General features: G+C 32.9%; 1 protein-coding gene across 4 annotated transcripts in view; it reads right to left on the reverse strand.

The window, feature by feature from the left end:
- Positions 1-276: 276 nt before the first annotated feature.
- Cdk13 (cyclin dependent kinase 13) overlaps positions 277-24,777 on the reverse strand; it is a 95,232-nt gene continuing 70,731 nt past the window's right edge. The window contains exons 10-15 of one of the 4 annotated variants that reach the window (XM_078039838.1): positions 13,720-13,836; positions 13,006-13,137; positions 8,687-8,734; positions 6,875-7,080; positions 3,760-4,029; positions 277-3,269 (exon numbers count right to left, since the gene is read on the reverse strand). In XM_078039838.1, the coding sequence (XP_077895964.1) occupies positions 2,419-3,269; positions 3,760-4,029; positions 6,875-7,080; positions 8,687-8,734; positions 13,006-13,137; positions 13,720-13,836 (1,624 nt within the window). In that variant the 3' untranslated portion in view covers positions 277-2,418. Of the gene's footprint in view, positions 3,270-3,759; positions 4,210-6,874; positions 7,081-8,686; positions 8,735-13,005; positions 13,138-13,719; positions 13,837-24,777 lie in introns of all 4 variants that reach the window. The other 3 variants (XM_040291856.2, XM_078039839.1, XM_078039837.1) reach the window with 3 other exon arrangements.

Genomic DNA, 24,777 nt, shown 5'->3' on the forward strand with positions numbered 1-24,777 from the left:
TTCATATAATAACAATCTTACATCTGGGATTGATTATCTTACACTTCATGGCATCTCAGTGTTGTGTTTTAAATGGCAACATTTTTTCTTCTAAGTGGCACATGAGATATTGGTGTGTCTCATAAGCAATGCGGTCTTAGAATAATGTTAGAAAGTGTAGTTCAAAATTTCCATTTCAAAGTCAACAATATCTCTGTCCTCCCAGCCACTCTCCCAGGAAAAGAAAGTAACTGAAATGCTTAATTAGAAAAACTATGAAAAACTATCCAAACACAGTTCACTTTTATATAAAATATTTAATTTTTAAAACACAGGCTATTCATGTCACATAAATATCTTCAATTTTGGGTTAGCTGCTTATGGCCAGCAGAATTATTAAGTGTGACTATTAAGAATAACTTAGATACTGTCACTTATAGGAAAGTCTAAAGCTCTAAGACTCACCATATTAAAATTTCAGAGACTTGAATACTGTAGCTATTTTGCTAAATTTCAAAATATTTCTTCACTTCCTGTAATGTAGTTTTATTATAAGTTGTTAGTACTCCAATATTCAAATAAAAGCAAAATAATTTTTCTTTCATTCATTTTTTTTCTCCCAAACAACAAAAATTCCACCAAAAAATAAAATGGTCAACTGACATCAATTCATTTTATAATAGTAAAATGTAAATTAGCTTCTTTAAAATATGCTTACTGTTACCAAACTATGTTTCCCACATCCTGTTTTGAAATGCAGGTTCACAAGTCAGAGAGCACAGGGTTAACTGGCTTTAGAACTGGAGCATTTTTCATTCTGTAACAATTGTTCCAATTTAAGACTCCAATCAAAAGATTAAACAATTAAAACAAAATGGTTAATTGGCACAACTTTTGATTTCCAGAGTCTGTTTTTCCATTTAATGATGATGGAAACACTTGTTAGTTACCTTTGGTTCCTTTCCAAAATTATTATAAGCGTGCGCTTGCGCGCATGCGTGCACACACACACGCACAAAACGAGAGACCCAAAAACATTACTGTTTAAATAACAATTATTCCATCTTTCTTTGTTACCTTCAATAAAAGAAAAAAAATGTTAAAATGAACTAAGATTCTGTATGTCTGGCAGAAGTCATAATAAACTTTATAGAAGGTTGAGAGGAAGGAAGATAAGAAGTCTTCTCTATTTCTTTTTGCTTCGATAAATTCAATCTAGGCAATATTTCTAGTTAATGAGTTGACTTTTTCTTAAAATGGCAACTGCATAACTTAAAAAATATGGTGTTTGCCACCCCTCCTCCCATGATCATTTTAATACATTTATGCAAATTATGTTATTAATTCTTGCTTCTAAACTCCAAATGAAAATAGGGATAATATGGCAGCCTGAAAGAAAACGGTATCTTAAAATTCTCATTTAGCTATTACCTTCAACCATTTATAACAAAACTTTTTAGAACTTCTCAGAAGTAACAAAAGGTACTGACAGCAGGTCTACTCCCTTTCTTTGCTCTCACTCCCCTACCAAGAGAAGGTGGTAGTGAAAGATAACATGGCCCAAATATAGGCAGAAAATGAAGTGTGACAGGCAGAGGGAATGGACCTCACAGGGACTGAATAGGCAGCCACCCCAAACTTGAAAGCTTGCTGCCTCTTCAGTACAATGCATTGATTCCCTTTAAAAGACAAATGGGTGTAAAGGTTAACTACCTTTTCAGACCTTAAGCTCACCAGTTAAGGCACTTACTTAACCCTCCCCACCCCATATTTTTCATATAAAACCCACTATATCATTTGAATGCATTTTGCTAGGCTATGATAATCTGCAAAACAAACAAAAATAACGTTGACCATTTTCTTTTATAAAACTGTTGCATCAAGAGAAAGGTTGTGTTTTATTTTCTGAAATGAGCACAAAGTACACCTTTCACAATAACACTGAAAGCAGGTGCAAAGACTGACAGTGACCTTTGACTAAAGGTAGCTTTGTAAAAAGAAAAATACCAAATAAATCAGTGCCCTTTCTGATTGTTGTAAAACTGGAGGGGGGCAGGAAGGGGTTGTTTGTTACATAAAAGTTGGTCCAAACTTACAAAAAAAGCACAAATGTGCATAGTTCAGAAGATCTGCAAGAGGGTCATAAAAGGCTTATGTCCCTAAGATTAGCATCCACTTAAAACTGCAAGAATACAAAATAAAATTGTTAACTAGAATTGTGAAGATGTACAATCAATAGATCTAGTTTTAAGAACAGCATGAATTTAAGCAAAGTTTTTTTTCTTTTTTTTTTTAACTATTGTATGCAAGACCCTTTTCCACATAAAAATAAAGCTGTTGTTGAATTAATATTATTCAAGTCTCTTGGATTGCTGCCTTAAATTGCAGCTAGAAAAGTCTTTCCAGATAAAAATGATGTGCCTGAGGAAAAACAGATACTCAAAATGGTAACCCTCTCCCTCGACCTCTGCCAGCTGATGTGCTAATGTGTCCTCTGTATCCTTGTGAATATCCAGGCCCTTGGGCAGGAGAGGTCCAGGTCTGTCCATGCATGAGGCTGGGGCCTCCTGGATTTTCCTGTAAATTACCACCATAGTTATAGTTATGCATCTTTGCTGGCAAAGGATGAGTACTCTCTGACCCTGTGGAAGGGTCACTGCTATTTGCCAGGACTGCAATAGGACCATGGCTATATTCAAATCTATGGTCCTTGTCTCCACTAAATAACATGGGACCAGCATTGAGGTAAATGTCTCCATATCCAGCTACTGAACTGGGAAATGACTCAGAAAAGGCAGAAGGCTGAGGTGGACCACCAGAATGAGATGAAGCAGTACTGTAGTTATCCAAAGACTGAATATCTGAGTTTCCAATGAAGCTACGTCGTTCCAATGGTGGAGCAGAACTACTTCCTAGACCATCGTTGCTAACATAAGGAGCAGAAGAGAAAGAAGAGGATCCAAAGCTGTCTTTGTAGTCTGAAGTGGGCACATAAGTGTCTGCTGCTGGATAATCAATACCACCTTCTCTTTTGGGATCATCCTGGGGCTGGTGCTGAGCAAGCAGCTGTAACAGGGCTGCTTTCACTCCAGCATGAGGGTCAGTTAATGAGGAACTAGTGGTAGGTACATGCTGGTTTTCTGTCCGATAATCGAGATCTTCCTCAGTGACTGGTGGTGGTTCCGGAGGCTCAGGAGGACGTTGATCAGGAGGCAGAATCCGAGGCCGGTCTGGTTCTGGTGTTAACTCCAAAATCCTCCTATCTTGATGCTGAATGAGGTCATCTTGCCCTAAGTGAAACAAAACAAAAAGAGAGTCAAAAGCTAGACAACTGAATATTCAAAATAGATGATGTTTCCTATGGGTGGTCCTAAAGATGATCAGATGTTATATCTCTGGAAAAACACTGAATGAAAAGGAGAAAAGTTTACAAGTTTACAAGTAATGTTGCCTACTATCATTTAAGTACAGGATAATAGTATGAATAAAGTTTATGCCTTGATCACACATTCTTTTGTATTTGGAATAAAAGATTATCTTTTAACCTTAGGCTGACCTTACAAAAGTCTATAAGCATTCATAATGAATTATGTCACACCTGGATAATTTGTTAAAGAATTTCTTTTGGGGAATAAACAAACTAGGAAACCAACCTATCACCAGTGACCCATCTCTTTAGCAATGTCACTTAACAATCTGCATTATAGCAAATCAGCAACATCGAGAAAACAATATGAATACAGCTGTGTTAGTAAGTAGGTCAGGTATCTATACACTCACCCGATACCGGTGTGCTAGGTTCTGGAGGTGGCCTGAGTTGTAATGATGCTTCATGTCCTGATCCATTTTCCCTTTCTTCTAGTAGCACATCTTTCTGTTTTGACTGTTGAGCCTTTATTAACTGAGTCAACAGAACTGCAAATGCACTCTGCACAGCCGCCTGAGCAGCATCAGTCTCCACTTTAGGCTGGACGGTCTGAGAAGGCTGAATTCCTCCCAATGGTTTCGAAGGCTCCTGCTGTGGTGTTGATGGATCTGTCTGTTTTTCACCTGTTGCCAAAATTCCAGCAGGAAGGTTTATTTTATTTAGCTGCTGTTGAGTCTCAGAGTTTACCTTAATGTTCAACACTTGGACAAAATCAGCCATATTAACACTTGTTTTAGACTGTAGTAGGTTTAGTAGAATTGCCAATTCACTGTGGTTTAACTGCTGTCCAGGGCCTGTTATTACTAAAGACAAAATTTGTATTAATTAGAACTGCCATAATCCACAGCTCCTCCCACCCTCCAAATGGTTCCATGTTACCATATTAAAATATACATTTAAGGGAGAGTACTTCAAAAACACTGTGAAAAGGGCACCTCAACCTAGTTCCCTATCATGACTTGTAAGATGTAACTGGAACATAAATTAGAACAAAAGACAACTGCAGTCAATTTTCAATAAGTAATCTTTAAGAGTAAATACTTCGAAAGAAGTAAATACTTCAAAAGAAAAATCAAAGCTATCAATAGAATCCCACTCTAAAGATTTAACCAGGAAATATCACTTTGTGAATGGAAATTGAATAATGATGATAGCTAACAGAGTGTCAGATATTTTCTTAGCATTTTATATCCTTTATTCTTCACAACCACCTTACAAGGCAGGCTCTCATATTAGCCTCATTTTATTGAAAAAGAAACTGACCTAAACAGACTATGTAACTTAGTGTCTAAGGTCATAGAATTTATAAGCTGCAGAAATTATATCTCAACTCTGTCTGATTCCAGAATCCTAGCTCTTAAACTAATACACCTATTTCTTCTTTAAAATAAAGTTTATTACTCAAGAATCTAACCTTATCTTTGAAGTAAATTCAAATTAGGATGTATTACCAACTCTGAAAAAAAATCTGTTTTTACTTTCAATAAGTTAGGAATGCTTTCAGAAACATGCTTATTATATGTATTAACAGCATTAACTCATCACCAGTATAACAGATTCAATTGTTCTTTCCAATTTTCAGTTTAGATTTGGGATGGTTGACATAGGTTCTTGTGCAAGCTTACGTGAATCACATTTAACAACAAGGCTCAAATGCATATTATACTATACATGGTGGTCAGATGATACTGATAAGCAATTTCCATTACCACAGATGTCAGACTCATAGACAAGTGACTCTAAGAAGATGAAAGGCTGATGATTAATGCCATTCATATTACTATCTTTTTATATCACTTATATATTTTGAGATACTTTTTTTACTTCTTAGTTCAAAACAAACTTGAGCAAATTCTTCTTATGATCCACGAGCATTCATAAAGAACCATGTTAGTTTGCTATACCCCAAGGGCCAGTTTTCCTCTTTTTCTTTTTTTTTTAAATTTTTTTTTTTTTAGTTGTTGATAGATCTTTATTTTATTTATTTACATGTGGCACTGATAATTGAACCCAGTGCCTCACACATGCCAGGCAAGTGAGCTACCACTGAGCCACAGCCCCAGATACCTTTTTATTTTTCTTATTAGCATAAATAATCTCCATGTGAACTCAGGGAAACACCCTCTCACAGAAGCGTCTCTTTTGGAATAGAAGCATTTTCTTATTTCAATCCACTGATGATAAAGGAAATGAAGCAGAAAGAAAATTCTTGCTTTTTTAATATTTTTATCTTTGTTTTATTTATTTATTTAGTTATGTGGGGTTGAGGATCAAACCCAGTGCCTCATGTATGCGAGGCAAGTGCTCAACCACTGAACTACCCCAGGCCCAAATTCTCACTTTTTAATATAAATGTGTTTTTAAAACTATCAAAAAAGTAAAAGAAAAATATTAAAACTCTCCACCATAAGTAGAGTTGTAAAATAATTCAGAGCTAAGTAAAGTATAAAATAAGCTCAGAAGGCAGTTCATTTTTTACCAGCTAAAGTAAACTACCCTCTTTTCTTCTAGATTTGCTCCTACTCTCCTCCTGACAGTCATGAAAATAAGACAACTATTACCTGAGATAATAGACTATACCCTTTAAACTTCTTTATTTCCATTCTCAAATCCTCTTAGAGTAATACAGTATATAAAACATAACATATTAATATAAACAATTACTGTTCTCTTTTGCCTTTCTTCATATTTTACATATTTTTTTAAAAAGCAAAATAATACTGAACTTGATATAGATTAACCCTCACTGTATAAAACAGATGTGTCTCCTAAAGTTATATATGTATCAAATATTCTTATGTTGAAGGAAACTTCACTATTTCAAGACGGAATATGTCTGAACAACAAATAACCATTGCTTTGGTTTTTAAAGTCTCAGGTACTTTATATGTGAAGGTTACTTCTATGACAGACTGAGTCAGAGGAAGAAATCTAAATTTTTACCAAAATAAGTGGCTATAAAATATCTTTCTTTATCATTTTATTTCTGGCACAAATATCTGAAATTCTATGATGTAACAAATACATATTATTGAGTGACCTGAGGACATTATAAATGGCATGAAAGAGTTCCCATTATGATTTTTGGCTGTCTTTCCTATCTTCTTCTTCCTATTCCGTAAGTATCCACAGACATTGAGCGCTGAACTTCCCGGAGAATAGTGTTAGTAAAAGATGTACTGAGTCCTGCACTAGGGAAAAAGGGAAAAAGAGAAATCTGACCAACCACCAATCATAAATAAGTTGATATTTCTTTAGAAATTATCTTACCTTGAGATTGCTAAAAACTGTGGTTGCCAAGAAGCAATGAAACTTCTATACTGGCACAAACAATAAGGAAACATCAAGTTCCATGAATAAACCTTAATTTTCATCTTTTTAGCCAGATGCTTTGACAGCAGAGTAATATAATCAACATTAGCCATAAAACAATGTGAAGAAAATCAACCCATGTAAAATATTACTGACCAGGTGCTACATTTGAGTTGCCCTGAGATTTCAGTTGTGTAGATGGCAACACACCCTGGGGTGTGTTGGTTCTGCTGTCATCTAAGCCCAAAGACAAGTCCTTTCTGGGGGCTTTAATTGTGGAAACATCATCAGTCATGCCCATCTGCTTCTGTCTTCTTCGCTTTTTACTCCATAACTCATGACAATCTTGCCATAAAGGAAGGCTGAAAATATATATATGAGTATTAAATTGTGAATAGTATTTCTTTTTTTTTTTAAGTTGCCAATGGATCTTTTATTTATTTATATGTGGTGCTGAGAATCGAACCCAGTGCCTCACACATGCCAGGCAAGCACTCTATCACCGAGCCACAACTCCAGCCCATGAATGGTATTTCTTAATAAAAAAATATGCTAACATTACTATGTAGCACCAAAGCTATATCCCAAGCCCCCAAATCATTCTTGAAGACTTCATATGTAGACTTTGTAAAACTCCTCCAATAAAAATCATCTTTGCCCCATGTCCTTCAGGGCTTTTCTTTATAGATGAACAATTTTTGTCTTTTAAATAATCAATAAATAATCACTTATAAAAATTTTGAATGAAGAATATATATTCATAAAAGTAGGCTAACATTATCCTTGGTGCAACATTTTTATAGGCAATTCTTATCATATACATCTTACACTGAATAGGACATGAAGGAGGCAGAAACATGCGTTTGCAGAAATTAGATACAAGATAAAAAAAAATACAGGCTAGAATATGACATTTGTGGGAAAACTTCCTAAGAAAAGTTTTTATTTCTTGATAATAAAATGCTCTGAAATTATCCTGATGCTACAGATGAATTTCAAAAATAGGTACTTCAGGCACTGAGAAGGTCATCACTCATCAACAGAGTTCTGAATAACTAATTAACTATCAAAATCACCCACAATTTTGAAATGATGACCTGAATGTAATTTCATAAAAGTATTATCACTACTGAATAATTTTGCTTAAAGAAAGACATAAATATGTGATTTATAAATGTTTTCTTATTACCCTAACAAAAAATCCTGTGCAAACATTACTATTTTATTTATTTTAAAGATAAGAAAATTGAGGCTTGGAAAGGTTAGTAAACTTGCCCAGAATATCTATAAATTTCTTTAAGCAACCCTACCTGGTGATATATACCTGTAAGTCCTCAACCTGGATGTTTTACCTCGAGAAGCACATGAAGCCTTTCCAAAGGGCTACACCTGAAATTGTTTTAAGGGAATTTCCATATCCACATGTCTTTTTTCCTAAGACTGAACTTTGAAAATTGCCTGCATGTTCAAGCAAATTCTTTCACACCTCCTCTTTTGCAATTACTTGTGTTATAAAATAAAGGCATATGCAACACTGTGGTTGAATCTTAGCAATATAATATTAGTAAAAAAGGTCATTTCCAAAAGATTACAGATAGCATGACACCTTTTATAAAATTTAAAAAACTAAAATTTTAAAATATAATTTATGAGTACATACAGATGGCAACAAAAAGTATATACCGAAAAAAACAAACAAACAAACAAAAAAAAAACAGGGATGATGGTTACCTCAGGTGGAGGAAGGCAAGGGGATAAGTGGGAAGAAGGGTTATGATATGATTAAAATAGGTTATTTTCAAAGTTCTAGCTTTTGTTTGGTAGGTTCATGGCTGCTTATTAACATTATTTAAAATAACTAATTAAAAAATAAAAGAGAGCCATGCATGGACCAATGATGAGTGACACAAGGATTATGATTAAACCAAGTCTATGCACCTGAGGTCTGAAAACAAAACAAAGGCATACCTCTCAGCCATCTTACTATGGTGCATTGCCTCAGCGTGTAAAAACCTCCTGGAGTAACAAACAAAGGTACAATTTGAAATATTGGTATGAAGCTTTAAGGTATTACAAATCCTCCAAAGACTTTCCTTTCTCTCTTTCTGTGTGTGTGTGTGTGTGTGTGTGTGTGTGTGTATGTGTGTGTGTGTGTGTGTGTGTGTGTGTGTGTGGCATGTAAGCCTTAGCCTCTACTGGGATACTCTGAATTCAGATATATTATAGTTCTACAGAATGGGTAAATGAAGTGATATCCCCTCTTACATCGTGATGGTCAAGAAATGCAGTGCTCTTACAGGAGAACCTCATAAGAGCAGAGCAAAGTAATCCATAAAAAGGGTGTTTCCTCCCACAATTTAAACTTCAGAGTTTCTTTAAGGGTTATCTCAACACTTGACTCTAGGCCAGATAAACATTACCCTACAAACAGCTAAAATAATAAGGTTAGCAATGCTGATTCTTTAAGATAGATCAGAAATATTTTCCAAATAACTAAATGGAGGAAGTATGGTTGAAATTCAGGCTTGCAAGTAACTTGGCCTTTGTGCCTCAGTTTCCTTACCTTTAAAAACAGTATTAACAATACTACCCACTCTATGGGGGTAGAGGCAGTATACGTTAATATAGGTAAACACTTGAATATGCCCCTCACACAGTAGGCACAATATTCATGTTTGATATCAACTGACCATCATTCAACAAGGGAGGTTAAAACTATTTTCACCAGATCATATCATGAAATATTTATTCCAATGATAATCATATTTCACCTTATAAAACAACTAATGGAGTTTTTTCTGATTTATTTAATACTCCACTCTCATTTGATTATTCTGAAAAAATTGTTTATCAAAGGAATACCCATGCTTTTCTTCATAGTCCTTAACTCATAATTTATATTTTTTGCTACTCTTGCATTGAATTACAAAATAAAATGCTCTGTGCTTGCATAACTTTGTTACTTAAATATTAAATCAATGCCATTATAATTTCAACCTGACTGCTTTACTAATTTATCTAACAAAATACATTCCATATTACTGGTTTACAGAATGTCCCTCAAATATGTACTAACATATCTATTTTTAATTTAAAAAAATGCAGTCAGGTATGCTGTGATAAAATTTAAGTGCTTTAGGTGATTTAACATTAATTACAATTCATAAGAAAAAGTTACAAGTATTACAAAAAGTCATTTAATAAATATGGATAGCCAGGTTCCATGCCTGTAACCCCAGAAGCTGGGGAAGCTGAAGCAGAAGGATTCCAAGTTCAAAGCTATAGGTAAGCACTTGGAATATGTTCCTCACACAGTAGGCACAATTAGTGAGGCCCTAAATAACTTAGTGAGACACTGTTTCAAATTTTTTAAAAAAAGAGGGGACTGGGGATGTGGCTTAGTGGTTATATGCCCCTGGGTTCAATCCCAGGTATCAAAAAAAAAAAAAAAAAAAGATAAAGCCAATGAAAACTGAATACTTAAATGACTGGTTAAGAAATCCTTTCATAGTTAACATGGTTTCCAATTCTTTACTATCAAGAAAATTGAAGGAAAAAAACTTTAAATTGATGTCTTAAAGTTATTGAAAATCACTTGATTAAAACTTTTGGATACATAACATGGAAGAAATTCAAAGACAGTAATATAATTATGAAGAGCTCCTTCTACTCTCAAATACTTAACTTATTAAGAGTATTCCTAAGAATAAAAAATAAGGCTGGGGCTATAGCTCAGTGGTAGAGCACATCCATGAGGCCCTGGGATTGATCCCAAGCAACAAAAATAAATAAATAAATAATAAAATAACAATGAATGTGGAACTGTATCTCACTGTAGAATAATAGTAATCAACAGGTACACCTTCATTAGATTTCACTGATTTTTTCCTTTTTTAACTTACGTATGAGATGTATATATATAGGGTAATTAATGTAATGCATGTTACGTTATAATAAAAACCTACAGAAGTGATGGAATTTCAAGATGAAAAAGGAACAATGTCTAACTGTGGAACATTTTCTAAGTGATCACTGAATGTTACCATATTTAGATCCTACTGGATACATTTGCTAGTTCAGGGAAAGACTAATATAACTGCTGATATCAAAAATTATATCTTTTATAACTATTTAAACCCTTAATTTTAAAAGTTTAGAAATCAACAGAAAATATCCTCAATACAGTTTTAGCAGAATTCTCTCATGAGCACAAACTAAAGTGATTAAAATTAAAATTAACTAATAATGGGATAAAATAATATATTCCTCTTAATGTGATACAAGAGAAAGCACACATCACCATGCAGATAATATTCTTTATTGTTTGGAGGATAGTGGGGGATTGAATCCAGGGGTGCTTAACAATTGAGCCACATGCCCAGTACTTTTTATTTTTTGAGACATGGTCTTTCTAAGTTTCTGAGGCTAACCTCAAATTTGAGATCTTCCTGCCTCAGCTTCCCAAAATGCTGAGATTACAGGTGTGTATTACCACAGCTGGCTAGACAGAATTCTCCCCCTGAAAAAACATTAAACTAATTCTAATCATGGGAAAGCAATCAAATCCAGATTGTGGAATGTTTTATGAAACAGCTAGCTTGGGGTTTTCAAAGAATGACACAATAAAAGTCCTAAGGACACACTAACTAAATACAATGTGTGAAGTTTGAATCAGTTTAATTTTTTTTAAAAAGTCAATAAAAATTATTGGGCCACTAGGGAAATCTAAATATGGACTACTAGCTATTATAATGTGAAATTTCTTATGTTTTATAATAGTATTTTAAGTACGTAAAAGTCTTAGTTCTTACAGATATATAATATTTACAAATGAAGTGTCACCTCCACAAAACAATATTCAACTAGTTCAGGGAAAAATTTATATAGAGTGATAATGCAAATGTATCCAAATAATAACAACTGGTGAATCTAGGTAAAAGATATGAATGCTCATTGTATTGTTCTTATTTTTTGTTTTGTTTTTTTTGGTAGAGTTGAAAAGATTACAAATTAAAAGTTATAAAAAAATTCTTTGACAGGGAGGAGAGTCAAAGTTTTGAGACTACTAACACATTCTGATAAGCAAAAAAAAAAAAAAAAGAAAAACTCAATTTAATAGTGAATGATTCAGTTCCTCACCATGTCAGATGACAGGCTCTTTTCACCTTTTTTTTTTTTTTAAATCATCCTAAAGCCTATCCAAACATAGTTCAATAAAATCTTTTTAAATCTTGTTTTATTTATTTATTTTTTTATATGGCGCTGAGAATCAAACCCAGTGCCTCACACATGCGAGGCCAAGTGCTCCACCCCAACCCTCAATAAAATCTAATGATGCTAAATATAACAGCTTCACAAAATACAGTAAGCCCAACCTGATAAGTTGAGCTATATCTTCCGAGCTATAATGTGAATTCCAAAGCCCATGTTTGTTCATACAAACTATGTTAATTTTATTTAAAGACACATAAGATTAGTCTTATTTTTAATATAACCCATCATGTTAAAAATTACTTAGGGTCTAGAAACCTATCAAGAAAGAAGTAAATGAACCATTTTCTCCCCTTCTCTCTCTCAGAATCAATCCTAAAGATATTATAAGAGTCATGAGAATGTGAAGGTTCAAAAGCACAGCTATTCTGATTCTGAAACAATGCAGTTTCCCTCCATCAGATAATAACTCATTCTATACATGTTTCCGATACTAAAATTGTTTTAGTCAGTGATAAGGATTTTCTGTTGTGCAGGAGGATGCTATAGAATATTTTCAGAATTTCTCTTTCTTAATTTTGAGAGATGGCTCCACCCTTTACTAGATTTGTATTCTTGGGCAAGTTTCTTAACCTCTTTGAGCCTGCTTCCTCCTCTGTAAAATGGTGAGAAGGATAATAATACCTACCTTAGAGGATTATAAAGATTAATATAATACATGAAAAATACCACAATACTCAAAATTTTATCTATAAATATTACTAGCAGTGTAAGTATTGACAGAATTAGCAGCAACAATATTTTCTTAAAGCTGAAACACATTACAATATCTTGCTGAACTAACCCAACATTAGCTAGAGAAAGGCCGCATCCCATGATTAGCTCAACATTAAGCAAGCATCTAACTGTATTCTAGATGTGCAAATTACACATAGTACTGCAGTTTTATTTACTTATTTTGGTCTCTTTCAACTTATTTAGGCATGGAAAATATTTTTTGATCATTATATACAGATGTTATTAAAACTGTCCAGAGTCTACATATGTGAAATCTAATATAATAAAAATCTACTTACTCTGGTGGAGGCATTTTTGAGGGTTCAACATCTCGTAGGAACTCACACTGAAGAGCCTGCTCAGCTGTGCACCGCTTACTAGGATCCAAGGCGAGCATGTAATCAAATAAGTCTAAAGCAGCTGCAGGAATACTATATGAGAGGATTACAAAAGTCATATATGTTTTGTAGACACAAGTATAGTATTTCTTTAGAAGCTTAACAAAATATTTTTAGTTAATTTTTTAAATTAAAAATCAAATTATTTTAAATGCTAGCATTTTATGTTTATAATACTTTATTCCAATAAATCTCAAATTTTCCTTTGAAGAAATATTTAATTACACAATTTTTATAACTAACTGGGGAAAACAACGTATTTTATTATTCTATGGGCAATTTTATTATATCAAAGTAGAAACCAAGCAGAATAGTTTTCTAAACCAAAGTGAAATCCTAAACTTAAGTAACTTAAAAGTTATACCAATAAAACTTAAAACAATATCAATGAAATTCTTTGGTATAAGCACCAACCATACTATCCAAATCACTGATTCTACAGTGGTGGTGAAAAGGAAATATGCATATACCAAAGGCAAACTTCAAAATTAAATGGCCTAGCAGAACTGGATAGATCTACTACAAATCAAGAGGATCAAGTAACATTCAGAATTCACACACAAAAAAAAATAACAAATTCAATGCAATATGGATGCTTAAGCATTCACTTCTTACAAAACAAATTCTTCTCTTAACTTTCGACGATACTGCTTCTTTGGTTTCATGGTGTTGAAATATGGTAGTTTAATTACATCAGGCCACACTGCAGGACACGGGCTCCCACATATACGGCTAAACAACACACAAAAAGAAGTATATCACTATGAACCACATAGAAAAAAATTATACTCACAATTATTCTACAAACATTAACTGATTTTCAAGTACACAAAAGTTGAAGCTTTTATACAATGTATAAATGTCTGATTAAATATTTTAGTAATTCACAGGATAATTAAAGAAATCAAATTGTTTTCAGTATATGCCTCTAGCAACTCAAGCATTCCAGTACGTAGAGAACATTCATATTTCAAAATACATGGCCTATTCTTAAAACCAACTTAAAAAATGTTATGACAATAATTTAAGCATATATCTCACTCTGTTTTCTGGCTACCTGGCACTTCCTCTTCAAATGAATTAAAATTGTTTACAGTAATGGCATAAACAGATTTCTGAGGTGGTATACCACCTCAGGAAGCTAACTGTAGTAAAGACTGAAACTGAATGTAAATTGGAGGACCCTAAAGATAACGATCTTAAAATATTAAAGATCAGTTTAAAGTAGTGCCACTGATCACAAGACATTTAAAAATTTTAACTCCTTTATTCTCTGCTATCTATATCTTGAAACTACTCATTAATTTGATAACTATTATAATTTTCAGAAGATATCCTACAAATATGTGTAACTCTAGCTGGTGAACATTAAAAAACTGATTTAATAATATGTAAATGAAATATTGGTTAAATATGCTTAACTTAAATATATCAAATATGTTGTGTATATCACTGTCAGCTAATTACCACATATGAAAAAAAAAGTCTACTCATCTCTGAGTCCAAGATAAAAAATATTCTACACATAACATAAACACAGGTAACAATGCATACTAAAGAGATGGCCAAAGTTGTCAAACTTTCTTCAGATGAGTTTTAAAATGCTACCTCAGAAACACACACATATATATGAGAAAACTTTTTGTGTTCTTTAAATTTGTCATTGAAATGTACTTTTTGGTCTCAATATAGTTTAGTATTTCTATAAGTTTTTAAAATATTAAGATCTTATGTTTTTTTGTTTTTTGGTGCTAGGGATTGAACCCTGGGCCTTGTGCATTCAAGGCCAGCACTCTACCAACTGAGCTTCATCCCCAGGCCAAGATCTTATTTTTTATATATTCCCATTTTCTTCTGCCTTAAACCCAATTTTCACAACTTTCTCAAACTTCCTCCCTTAGGGAAGGTCAGAATCCCAGGACATGGGCTCTCCCTGATATGGTACTAAATTGTCTGCTTCATTTCATCTCCTAATGCATCTCTCTCCACAGACCACTCCTTTGTGTCTATGTTTCTTCTCCCTAGATTCTAAGCAGCTGAATCCTTTTCACTTAATTTCTCAAGGTTCAGATCAAATGCAATTTATTCAACAAATTCTTCTCTAACTTCAAATGCTGATTAGAATAGCCATTCTTGACATACTACTTGTTTCACTGACATTAGTTTCATCTGCTTTGGTATTTTAACTGTTTACATGTTTCTTCTACTATGATTTCAGAAACTATGTCTCTTGTTTTTGTATACTTCTCCAAGTAATTACATAAATTAATACCACACAAAATAATGTACATTAATAGTAGAAGTATAATGTATACTAGAAGAGAGATAATTAAGGATACTTTTGATCACAAACAAACCTGAAAACTAAGGGAAGAAGCAAAGAATATTGGTTATAATTCTAGAGTTTAGTAGACCATAAATCGGTGAGAAAGAGAATAAAAGAAACTATCACTGACCGAGAGAATAATACATGCAAAGTCATGGAAGTATCGAAGAATAACCATTTGGGGAAAAGATTAAGTAAAACAATGTAGGTGGAATTTCAGGCTCAAGGTCAGCTGGAAGCAGAGAGTTGGGGTAACACAAAGTTTTGAGTCACTGAGTCTACCTATAATGAAGTCAAACTCTGAAAACAAACTTTAAAATTGAATCCTGTCTGTGTGATATTGGTCAAATTGCACTGCTTAGGAACCTACTCTTGTAAAATGGAGATTAATTTTATTTCAGAACTATAAAATTACACAAACTAGCACCTGCCTATTAAACCCTATAATAAAATTATTAACCTTAGCTAAAAAGTTTAAATTGTTTTATTATATATGCTGTGGAAGATAACTGAGTACTGAAGATCTCTAACTAGTAGTGGCATACACAATGGAACAGACATGATAAGATGGGAACTTTCTAGAAACTAGCAGTCACAACAGCAATTGATAACTGCATTTTAACAAAATATGTGCTTTTGTGGTCAGTTGGCTATCCCAGTATCATTTACTAAAGACAACTTTTAATGCATCACATGGTAAAGCATATACTAAATTCCCAAATGCCTAAGGGAATTTATTGTGATCAGCAGATCCAGTCTGGTGTCAATACTACATGGTGCCTTACATGGGATTTAACTTCTGCTCTCAAATTATAAATTAATTTAGAAATGGCTGCTATCTTTATAATGCTTAATATTTTTATCCCAGTAATATTCTTTCATTTCCTCAGTTTTACATATTTCTCCAATGAGCTTTGTACTTCCTTTCATAGATTCTATTTCATGCTTTTAATATGCTTTTAGCCTATCATATTTTCTAAGCAACTAATTCATATAGGAAAAGTTCAAATATTGATATATAAAATTTTTAGATACCCATCTGACATTTCTGAGTTCCCAAGTACTAACCATTGTTTCTTTGAAGATATCCAGATTTACAATAATTTCACTTATAGTTAGAATCTGTCTATATTTTTTTCAAAATGATTTTGTCTTTATCATTATGATTTGTTGTATTATGTAGCAATTCTCAAATATGATAAAACGATGATGGTAGTGCACAATATTAGTTAACTCTATAAGTATCACACATAATAAAGATATTGACAGATATATACACAAACTGACACTTATTCCTGTTAAGAAAGTATTATTTACTCTTTACTATGAGTTTTTACTTTTGTGGCTTTTATATTTTAAAAATGTGCTTCAGATTTACTAGTTTTCTAAGAAACTCATCATTTTTATCATGGGCATTTTCTACCCGGGGCTACTAATGTCATAAATTCTATTAAGAGATTTCCTAATGTGTATTCATTTTTACTTTCAAAGGAGGAAATACCACTTGAGCCTAATAAAACCAGTATTTCAGTTTAATACTACATTTTCTACTTGTTAATTTAAATGTTTTGTATCAGTATTCATTCGTAAGATTTGAGAATAGCAAAAGTTCTCAAAAGTGGGATCTAGAGACTTTCCTTATAGCAGTCAAAATTATTACTAAGACATTATTTGTCTTTTTCAAGTATGTTAACTTGCATGAATAGTACAAAAACAATGGTGGATAAACTACTGGTAACTTATTATATTATATTAGTGGTAAGTACTCTTTACTACCATGCAATTTGGGGGACTAAGTGGAATCAGTTTCACATAATATACCTGTTAAAGCAATAAATAATATTATTTGATTCTCACATTTGAATATATATCTTTGTACTATTCTGTGATGAAATGGGATATACTCATACAGCACTTCTGCTGCATATGTACAATATGAGGAAAGATATTTATGCAATTATTTGAGCTGCAAAGTGAAGTTACTGCTTTTTAAATGGACTTCCATTTTACCCGCAAGAAGTTACCAAATGATTGGCATTCAGATTTGGGTATCTACCAGATATTTTCTCAAATATGTACAAAGCGCTTTTCACTTCAAGGAAAACAAACAGTATTTATTGTCAATTGTAAAATTTTAATTTTCAAGGGAAATTAGAATATTGGAAAACCTGTACTCAGTACTATTAGCTTGACAACTTTTTACAAGATTTTTACAAGTATTAGAAATACAAGGATTTTCTGATAAGATTAGTGAAGACAAATATAAAATGACATGTTACATTTGGAAGTTCTGCTCTATTCAGTGAGCCAACATTTTCAATTGATCAATGAATAACATCATAAAATCATCAGATAAAAGACCTACTCAAAGTATAAGACCAATCAGTTTTCATTATATAGTACAAAATATTCCTTCAAATGAATTGATTGCACATTACAACTAACCTGTAAAAGACTTCCACTTACATAATTTTTGTCATTTCAAAAAGAATATGCATAATTATCTGAAAAAGTCTATTGAAAACAGCACATTACAAATGAGTTTCCAAGTATGATTTCTATTAAGCCAAACATTTAAAGATTTGTAAAAATGTCTAACAATGTCACTCATACCAGCAACTTTCATCTTAGGTTGAAAGACTTTTTAAAATTGAAATGCTGTTAAATTGTATTAAAATGATAATTATAAATACGATCAATATAAAACAATAGCTTTTGAGATCCTCGATAATTTTTGAGTGTAAAAAAGTTCTGAGACCAAAAAGATTAAGAAGTGTAATTGTACAGAATATTTTATGCTATTGGTATATGAAGGTATATGATTCATCTTTTATAATGTTTCCTTCTTTTCCTATATTTTGGAAAAAGTAAAACCAAATCCATTCCTGTTAAATCTTAACAATCTTACCTGAGTGATCATCTAGGCCTAAAGTTTTGTATGTATTCGGATACGGTGTGTCAGAAGCCAGAAGCAAGATTGTTTTAATTCTAATCTACTTATAATTTATTCAGTGATTAAGTCTTCTTTTCTCCATAAGAAATACACACTGCATGCACATTGCAAGCCAACTCTTTGTTTAGCTAGCTATTCTAGAAAGCCTGGAGTTTAAAGTGTGAGCCTATCATCTATGACCACAAAGAACATTTTTGCTCTCATTCATTCATTCAATTCATCCCATTTAGGTTTTCTGTTCTTTTTCTATCATTTTTTGAACCATCATACTTCTATTACAAAACTTTAGTAATCTTCCTAAAATGCTCCCTGGAATAAATCCAATTATAAATAATTAAAATCATTGTAGTGAAAAGCTCTTTAAAACAGACTGATCAGTATTTCCACTACTGACCAGTTTCCTTACATGCCTTTAATACTTATCATAGCTCTCATTGTGTCTGAGCCTTTAGAACAGGGGGAAAAAATCTAGCATTATTGCAAATAAAGTGAGGGGGAAAATATGTACATAGAATACATATTTTAATTCTTACAACCCTAAACATGTTATTAGTCCTGTTTTATTAATGAAGAAACAAATTTAGAATATTACAAAATTTACCCTAAGTAACAAGAGCCAGATGTAACTGAATTAGCATAGAACTTATGTATGACAGATTCTAAAGCTCACACCCTTTTCAATATAATCTGCCGCCTCACTACACTGAGACATTTATCAGAACCTTCATTTTCATTTTTTTAAGTCAAAGCTACAAAATCAAAACTGAAGCATCTCTCATATTATAAATATTTGGTACCTTAATAAAAGAATTCTGAAATATATAAAGCAGAAAATAAAAATTTCCCTCTCTACCTTTCTCATAAGTCCATGTTCAGATTAACAATTCCAGACTCTTTCGGTGTATTTAAGCTAAACACATCCTTCTGTACAATGGCTCTTTTTATGTTGCTTTTTTTGTCAGTATTTCCAGATTAAACATCTCCTTTTTATTAACTGTATAGAATACTACTAAGCTAATGAGCTGAGCTTTTTTAACCTATATAGGTCATAAACTGACTTAATATATTCATTAAAAAAGCACACCCATGTCATAAAATCTTTATTTGCTGTTCCTTCATTGTATTTAGATCTTTGCTCTATTGTTACCTTGTGGTATATCATTCCCTACACTTAACTACCACCTAATATATTTTGCTTATTTGCTTTGTCTGCCCCTAGCAAGAAGGAAACTAGTCCACAAGCAAGTAGGAAACAAGCTTTCTGCCCTTCTCCCCTAGGCCCCCATTGTATCCTGAGCGCCTAGTAACTACCACACAACATATATATATATATATAGTTCAATTATTCATCTTATTTGAAATATCTATGCCTAGATGGCTTTAACTAAAGCCATTATAATATTAGTAACTACTATTATTTGCTTAACATGATATCCCTAATTTTCCCGAATTTTTTGTTGTTGTTTTTCAGTACCTGGAATGGAACCTAAGGTTTTGTGCATGTTAAGCAAGTGCTCTACCACTGGGCTGCATATCCAGCCCCTATTCTGATAGAGGGTCTAAGCTGCCTGGACTGGCCTCAAACTTATGATCCTGCTGCCCCTGCTGCCTTTGCCTCCAGAGTACCGGGGAAAACAGACATGTGCTACCAAGCCCAGCACAATTTTCCTCCTTTTTAAGAACTTTCCTACTTATTTCCACGTTTATCTTTACTAGATAAACACAACATCCATTATTAAGTTTCAAAAACAGTCTTTTGAAATTCTCATTAGGAATGTACTGACTAAATATAGGATGAACTGCCATCTTTAAAAAAAAAAAAAAAAAAAAAGGCTTCTTAACCAAACAATGTATGCCTCTACAACAGTTTTTCAAAGAATCTTACTAAGTGGGACATTATAGTTTTAAAATTCCTGAGTTACATATGGTGGAGGTGTTTTATTAAAGGTATCTTTTTCCCCCCACTGTGTTTCCACAGTGTATACTAATATCATTTCTCTGCTATTTTAACAAACACTTTTTAAATTATTTTATTTATTTCTTTACTTTGAGACACAGACTCACTAAGTTGCTTAGTGCATTTCTAAATTGCTGAGGTTGGCTTTGAATTTAATATTCTCCTGCCTCCTGATTGACTGACATTACAGGCATGCGCCACCACTGTACCTGGCTTACCGAACACTTTATTTTGAAGTGTTTCAGGTGATTTTCATTTTCTGTGTATAAGTCTATATACAAAGTTATCCTACACAAATTAACAACAATCCTGCTTTCACTTTATGTACCTCTTACAGGTTCACTTTCCTAATAATATTAGCTAATTGGTTAGTACTTCTAATACATGAACAGGAAACAACAATAAAAGACAACTTTTCCTCATTTTTGTCTTTACAATTTTTAGCATTTTGCCACCAAATATTATTCTGGCTATTAGTTTGTGATACATATTTTTATCATGTCAAAAGAACACCCCTTTATAAAAGCTTATGCAGTTAGGCACACTATTTTACTTCTATTAAAATGCTGAATTATACTAAGATTTCTTAAACTTTCTTGAATTCTTGAGATGAACCTATAAATTAATTGTTAATATATCCCTTAGAAACCTTGTATTAATATCTTAACAGGAATTTCTCAAAATGCCTCTGCCAAAGATTGATATTTGTGTCAGACTATATAAAAAGTTCTAGACCTTTTATTTAACACAGTAATGATTAAAAAGTTGACTCTAAGATAAGATACAATATTTGGATTTAAATTTTGATTTGGTCACTTGCTAACCCTGGATAAATTCTTCAATGAGGTTCAGTTTTCTTATCTACAGAAGGAAAATACTAGGGTTTTTATGAAGTTTAACTGAAATAATTCAGGTGATAGTCTTAGAAGAAAGTTTCTATTGTGTATAAACCTCTTAACTATCATGGATAAAAGCCCTAATGCCTAATAAAATTAGGACCAACAGTTGGTTAAATGGAATAATGAATTAGAGGGAATTATATATATAAAAGAGGATTCAAAGAAACACAATTTAAGCATTTTATTTTCATTGAAAATTTTTAAATATACATTTATTCTCCAATCTTCTGACAAAAGCCCAAGATTTTCTTTTTTAACACAGTATTTATTGAATGGAATTCTACATTAATTTTTTTGCACAAACCACAACCATAATACACATCAACAACTTTTAGTTTGGGTTTCTTGAAATAAAGCTAGAAATTCAAAACACTTTCAACACAACTGGCATGCTAATCCCTTCCAAATTTTTAATTTTTCTTTCTAATTATGCAGTTACTTGTCCATCTCTAATAAAATAGTAATATAAAGTTTTTGCAAAGTACTACATTTGTCTATATTTAATTAAACCATATATATCTGCATAAAAAAATGAAAACAATCACCCACCTCCCTGGTTGACAAGATAAACATTCTTTGACAGGATAAACACATAGTCTTACTAACAAGTGACAGCCTACTAGCTAATAAGCATTTAGCATGCCAAATTATCAAGCTAACATTTATTTATAGAAGGAATGGAGAATATCAATAACCTAATAATTTTGTTCAACAAAAGGCTGGATAAGAAAGTTTCTACTACATTATTTCATTATGGAGTAATTAAAAGAATATTAAAAGTTTTGGTTTCTGAAAGACCTGCAAGATTTCACCTATGAAAATGTTGGAGCCTTGTTCTCTGATTAATGATTTGTCAGCACTATTTCACATATTTGAGTTTTGTATTATGTTCTAGGTTCAAGTTGGGTGAATCAAATGGCATTGGAGTTATTCAATTTTCATTGTATTTCTTTTTTTGGGGGGAAGGGGGTGGCTAGGGATTGAACCCAGGGCCTTGTACATGCAAGGCAAGCACTCTACCAACTGAGCTACATCCCAGCCCCTCACTGTATTTCTTTATACTTTTTTTTCATAATAAGTTACTAGGTTAATTTATATTGCATGTGTATAAGAATAAGATTATATCTTAAATGTATTTTTCTACATTTTTCTTATTGAACTCATTAAGTGCCTTTCTTATTCCCTGGATTTATTTTGCTGGTTCTTTTCCCTAGCTTGTCAGGTGAATGTATGATTCATTTAATTTCATTTTCTTAGTACTATGCAGTTGTGTCGTTTAACGACAGGATGCGTTCTGAAAACTGTGTTTAGGTGATTCTGTCGTTGTATGAACATCATAGAGTGTACTTACACAAACCTAGATGGAATAGGTCAATCACTTGACGCGGCCTCTTGATGCAATCAAGAGAGGCAGTAAACACGAGTTGTATGAGGCTGCTGCCAGCGTAACACGGCATACTGTTTTACAGTAAACTTTTTTTATATATAAGTAGAAGAAGTACAAGCTAAAATAACAATAAAAAGTATAGTATAGTAAATACATAAACCAGTAACAGTTGCTCATTATTTTTATCAAGTATTATGTACTTACATAATTGTATGTGCTATAATTTTATATGACTAGCAGCACAGTAGGTTTGTTCGGCATCACCACAAAAGTGAGTTATCTTTGCACTATGATGCCACGACAGTTATGACATCACCAGAAGACTGTAATTTTTCAGGTTTTTGTTTTGTTTTCTTTTGTACTGGAGATTGAACCCAGGGGTGCTTCACCACTGAGATACATCCCCAGTCCTTTTATAATTTTTTGAGACACTGTCTTAAGTTGCTTAGGGCCTCACTAAATTGCTGAGGCTGGCCTCAAACTTGTGATCCTCCTGCCTCGGTCTCCTGAGTTGTTGGGATTACAAGTGTGCACCACAAAATCCAACTCTGCTTCATTATAATGGGGGTCACTATTGTATACAGGTCTGTTGTTGACCAAAACAGACCCTGTATACAAAACAGACCCTGCTATATACATCCCTATATAGCACATGACTATATCTAAGGGTGTAATTTTTTTCTAAAAGCACAGGTTTGAACCATCTGAGCCCATAGTTAGTCTATCATTTTTTAACATATTTAAAATTTTTAGATACTTGAGAGACTGTTTCCATTTTTTACATTAATTTCTAGTTTTATTCTATTTTTATTTAGAGAATATAGTCAGTACTATTTTGAAGTTTACTCTGGTTTTATTTTTCTACTAATATATAACTAACTTTTTTCAATGTTCGATTAGCATAAAAATATATTTCTTAGTTTGGTGAGTATTAGTTCCTCCTGATCATTGTTTATTTGTTGGTCACACAATGAAAGATAAAAGTTTTCCTGTGCATCAAGTGAATTCCTTCTCTCCCTGCTATATAGCTTGGATGGGTCCCACAAATTTCATATGTTGGAAACTTAGTCCTCAAAATCCTATGTTGATGGTATTCAAGAGAAGGGAACTTTGGAAGGTGAATGGATCGTGAGGGCTCTACTTATAATTGGGTTATTCAAAGAATAGTTTTTTATAAAAGCAAGTGCTCTCTACTAGCTTAGTCTGCCTTCCTGTGCCACCTTGGGACTTTGCAGTTTCCAAACAAGCATAAAGGACCTTACCAGATGCAGCTACCCAATCTTGAACTTCCTAGCCTTCAGAACCATGAGCTAAATAAACTTGTATTTTTCATAAATTACCTAGTCTGCGGTATTCAGATACAACAAAAGAAAATGGACAATACTCCCTTCTCTTTGTAATTTCATTATAATTCTGTGCTTGGAAAGCTCCTTGGCCAAGTCTGGGACATATACTTCCATTTTCAAATGAGGCAAATGGCTGAATTAAAGCGGTATTAGTTTCTGGCTTAGGTATTTCTGATTATAGCCAAATTATGTCCAGAGCAAGAGCAGGTTCTAACTTGACACTCATCTTTCGCTAAAGAGCCCTACAGTTAAAAAAACAAAACAACAAAAAAAAAAAAACAACAACTCACCAAAACACCAAAAAGGTTAATACTAAGGTTTTGGAATTCTGGTGTTTTTTTGTTTGTTTTTGTTGTTGTTGTTGTTGTTTTGCAGGGGAGGGTAAACCCCCAAAGAAGGTCTATTTGTCAATGTCAAAGATCTTCTTTTTAAGTTTTCTGTTTCTGAATAATACCTTTAAAATTTATCAGATGAAGTTGTGATCCTTCTGATTAGTATTTGTTACTTTTATGTTCGTTTTGTTCAACTGGCAAAGTAAAATTCTATAAATCTGTGCCTATTAACATTTTTCCTAAGACTTCATCCTTACTCTGAAACTCATGAAAGTCTTATAAGTTGCAAGTTTATATTCTTTTTTTTTTTTTTTTAAGAGGGCGAGAGAAAGAGAACTTTAATATTTATTTTTCAGTATTTGGCGGACACAGCATCTTTGTCTGTATGTGGTGCTGAGGATCGAACCCGGGCCGCACGCATGCCAGGCAAGCGCGCTACCACTTGAGCCACATCCCCAGCCCAAGTTTATATT

Source organism: Ictidomys tridecemlineatus, chromosome 2, assembly GCF_052094955.1.
Source record: "Ictidomys tridecemlineatus isolate mIctTri1 chromosome 2, mIctTri1.hap1, whole genome shotgun sequence".
Taxonomy (NCBI): Eukaryota; Metazoa; Chordata; class Mammalia; order Rodentia; family Sciuridae; genus Ictidomys; species Ictidomys tridecemlineatus.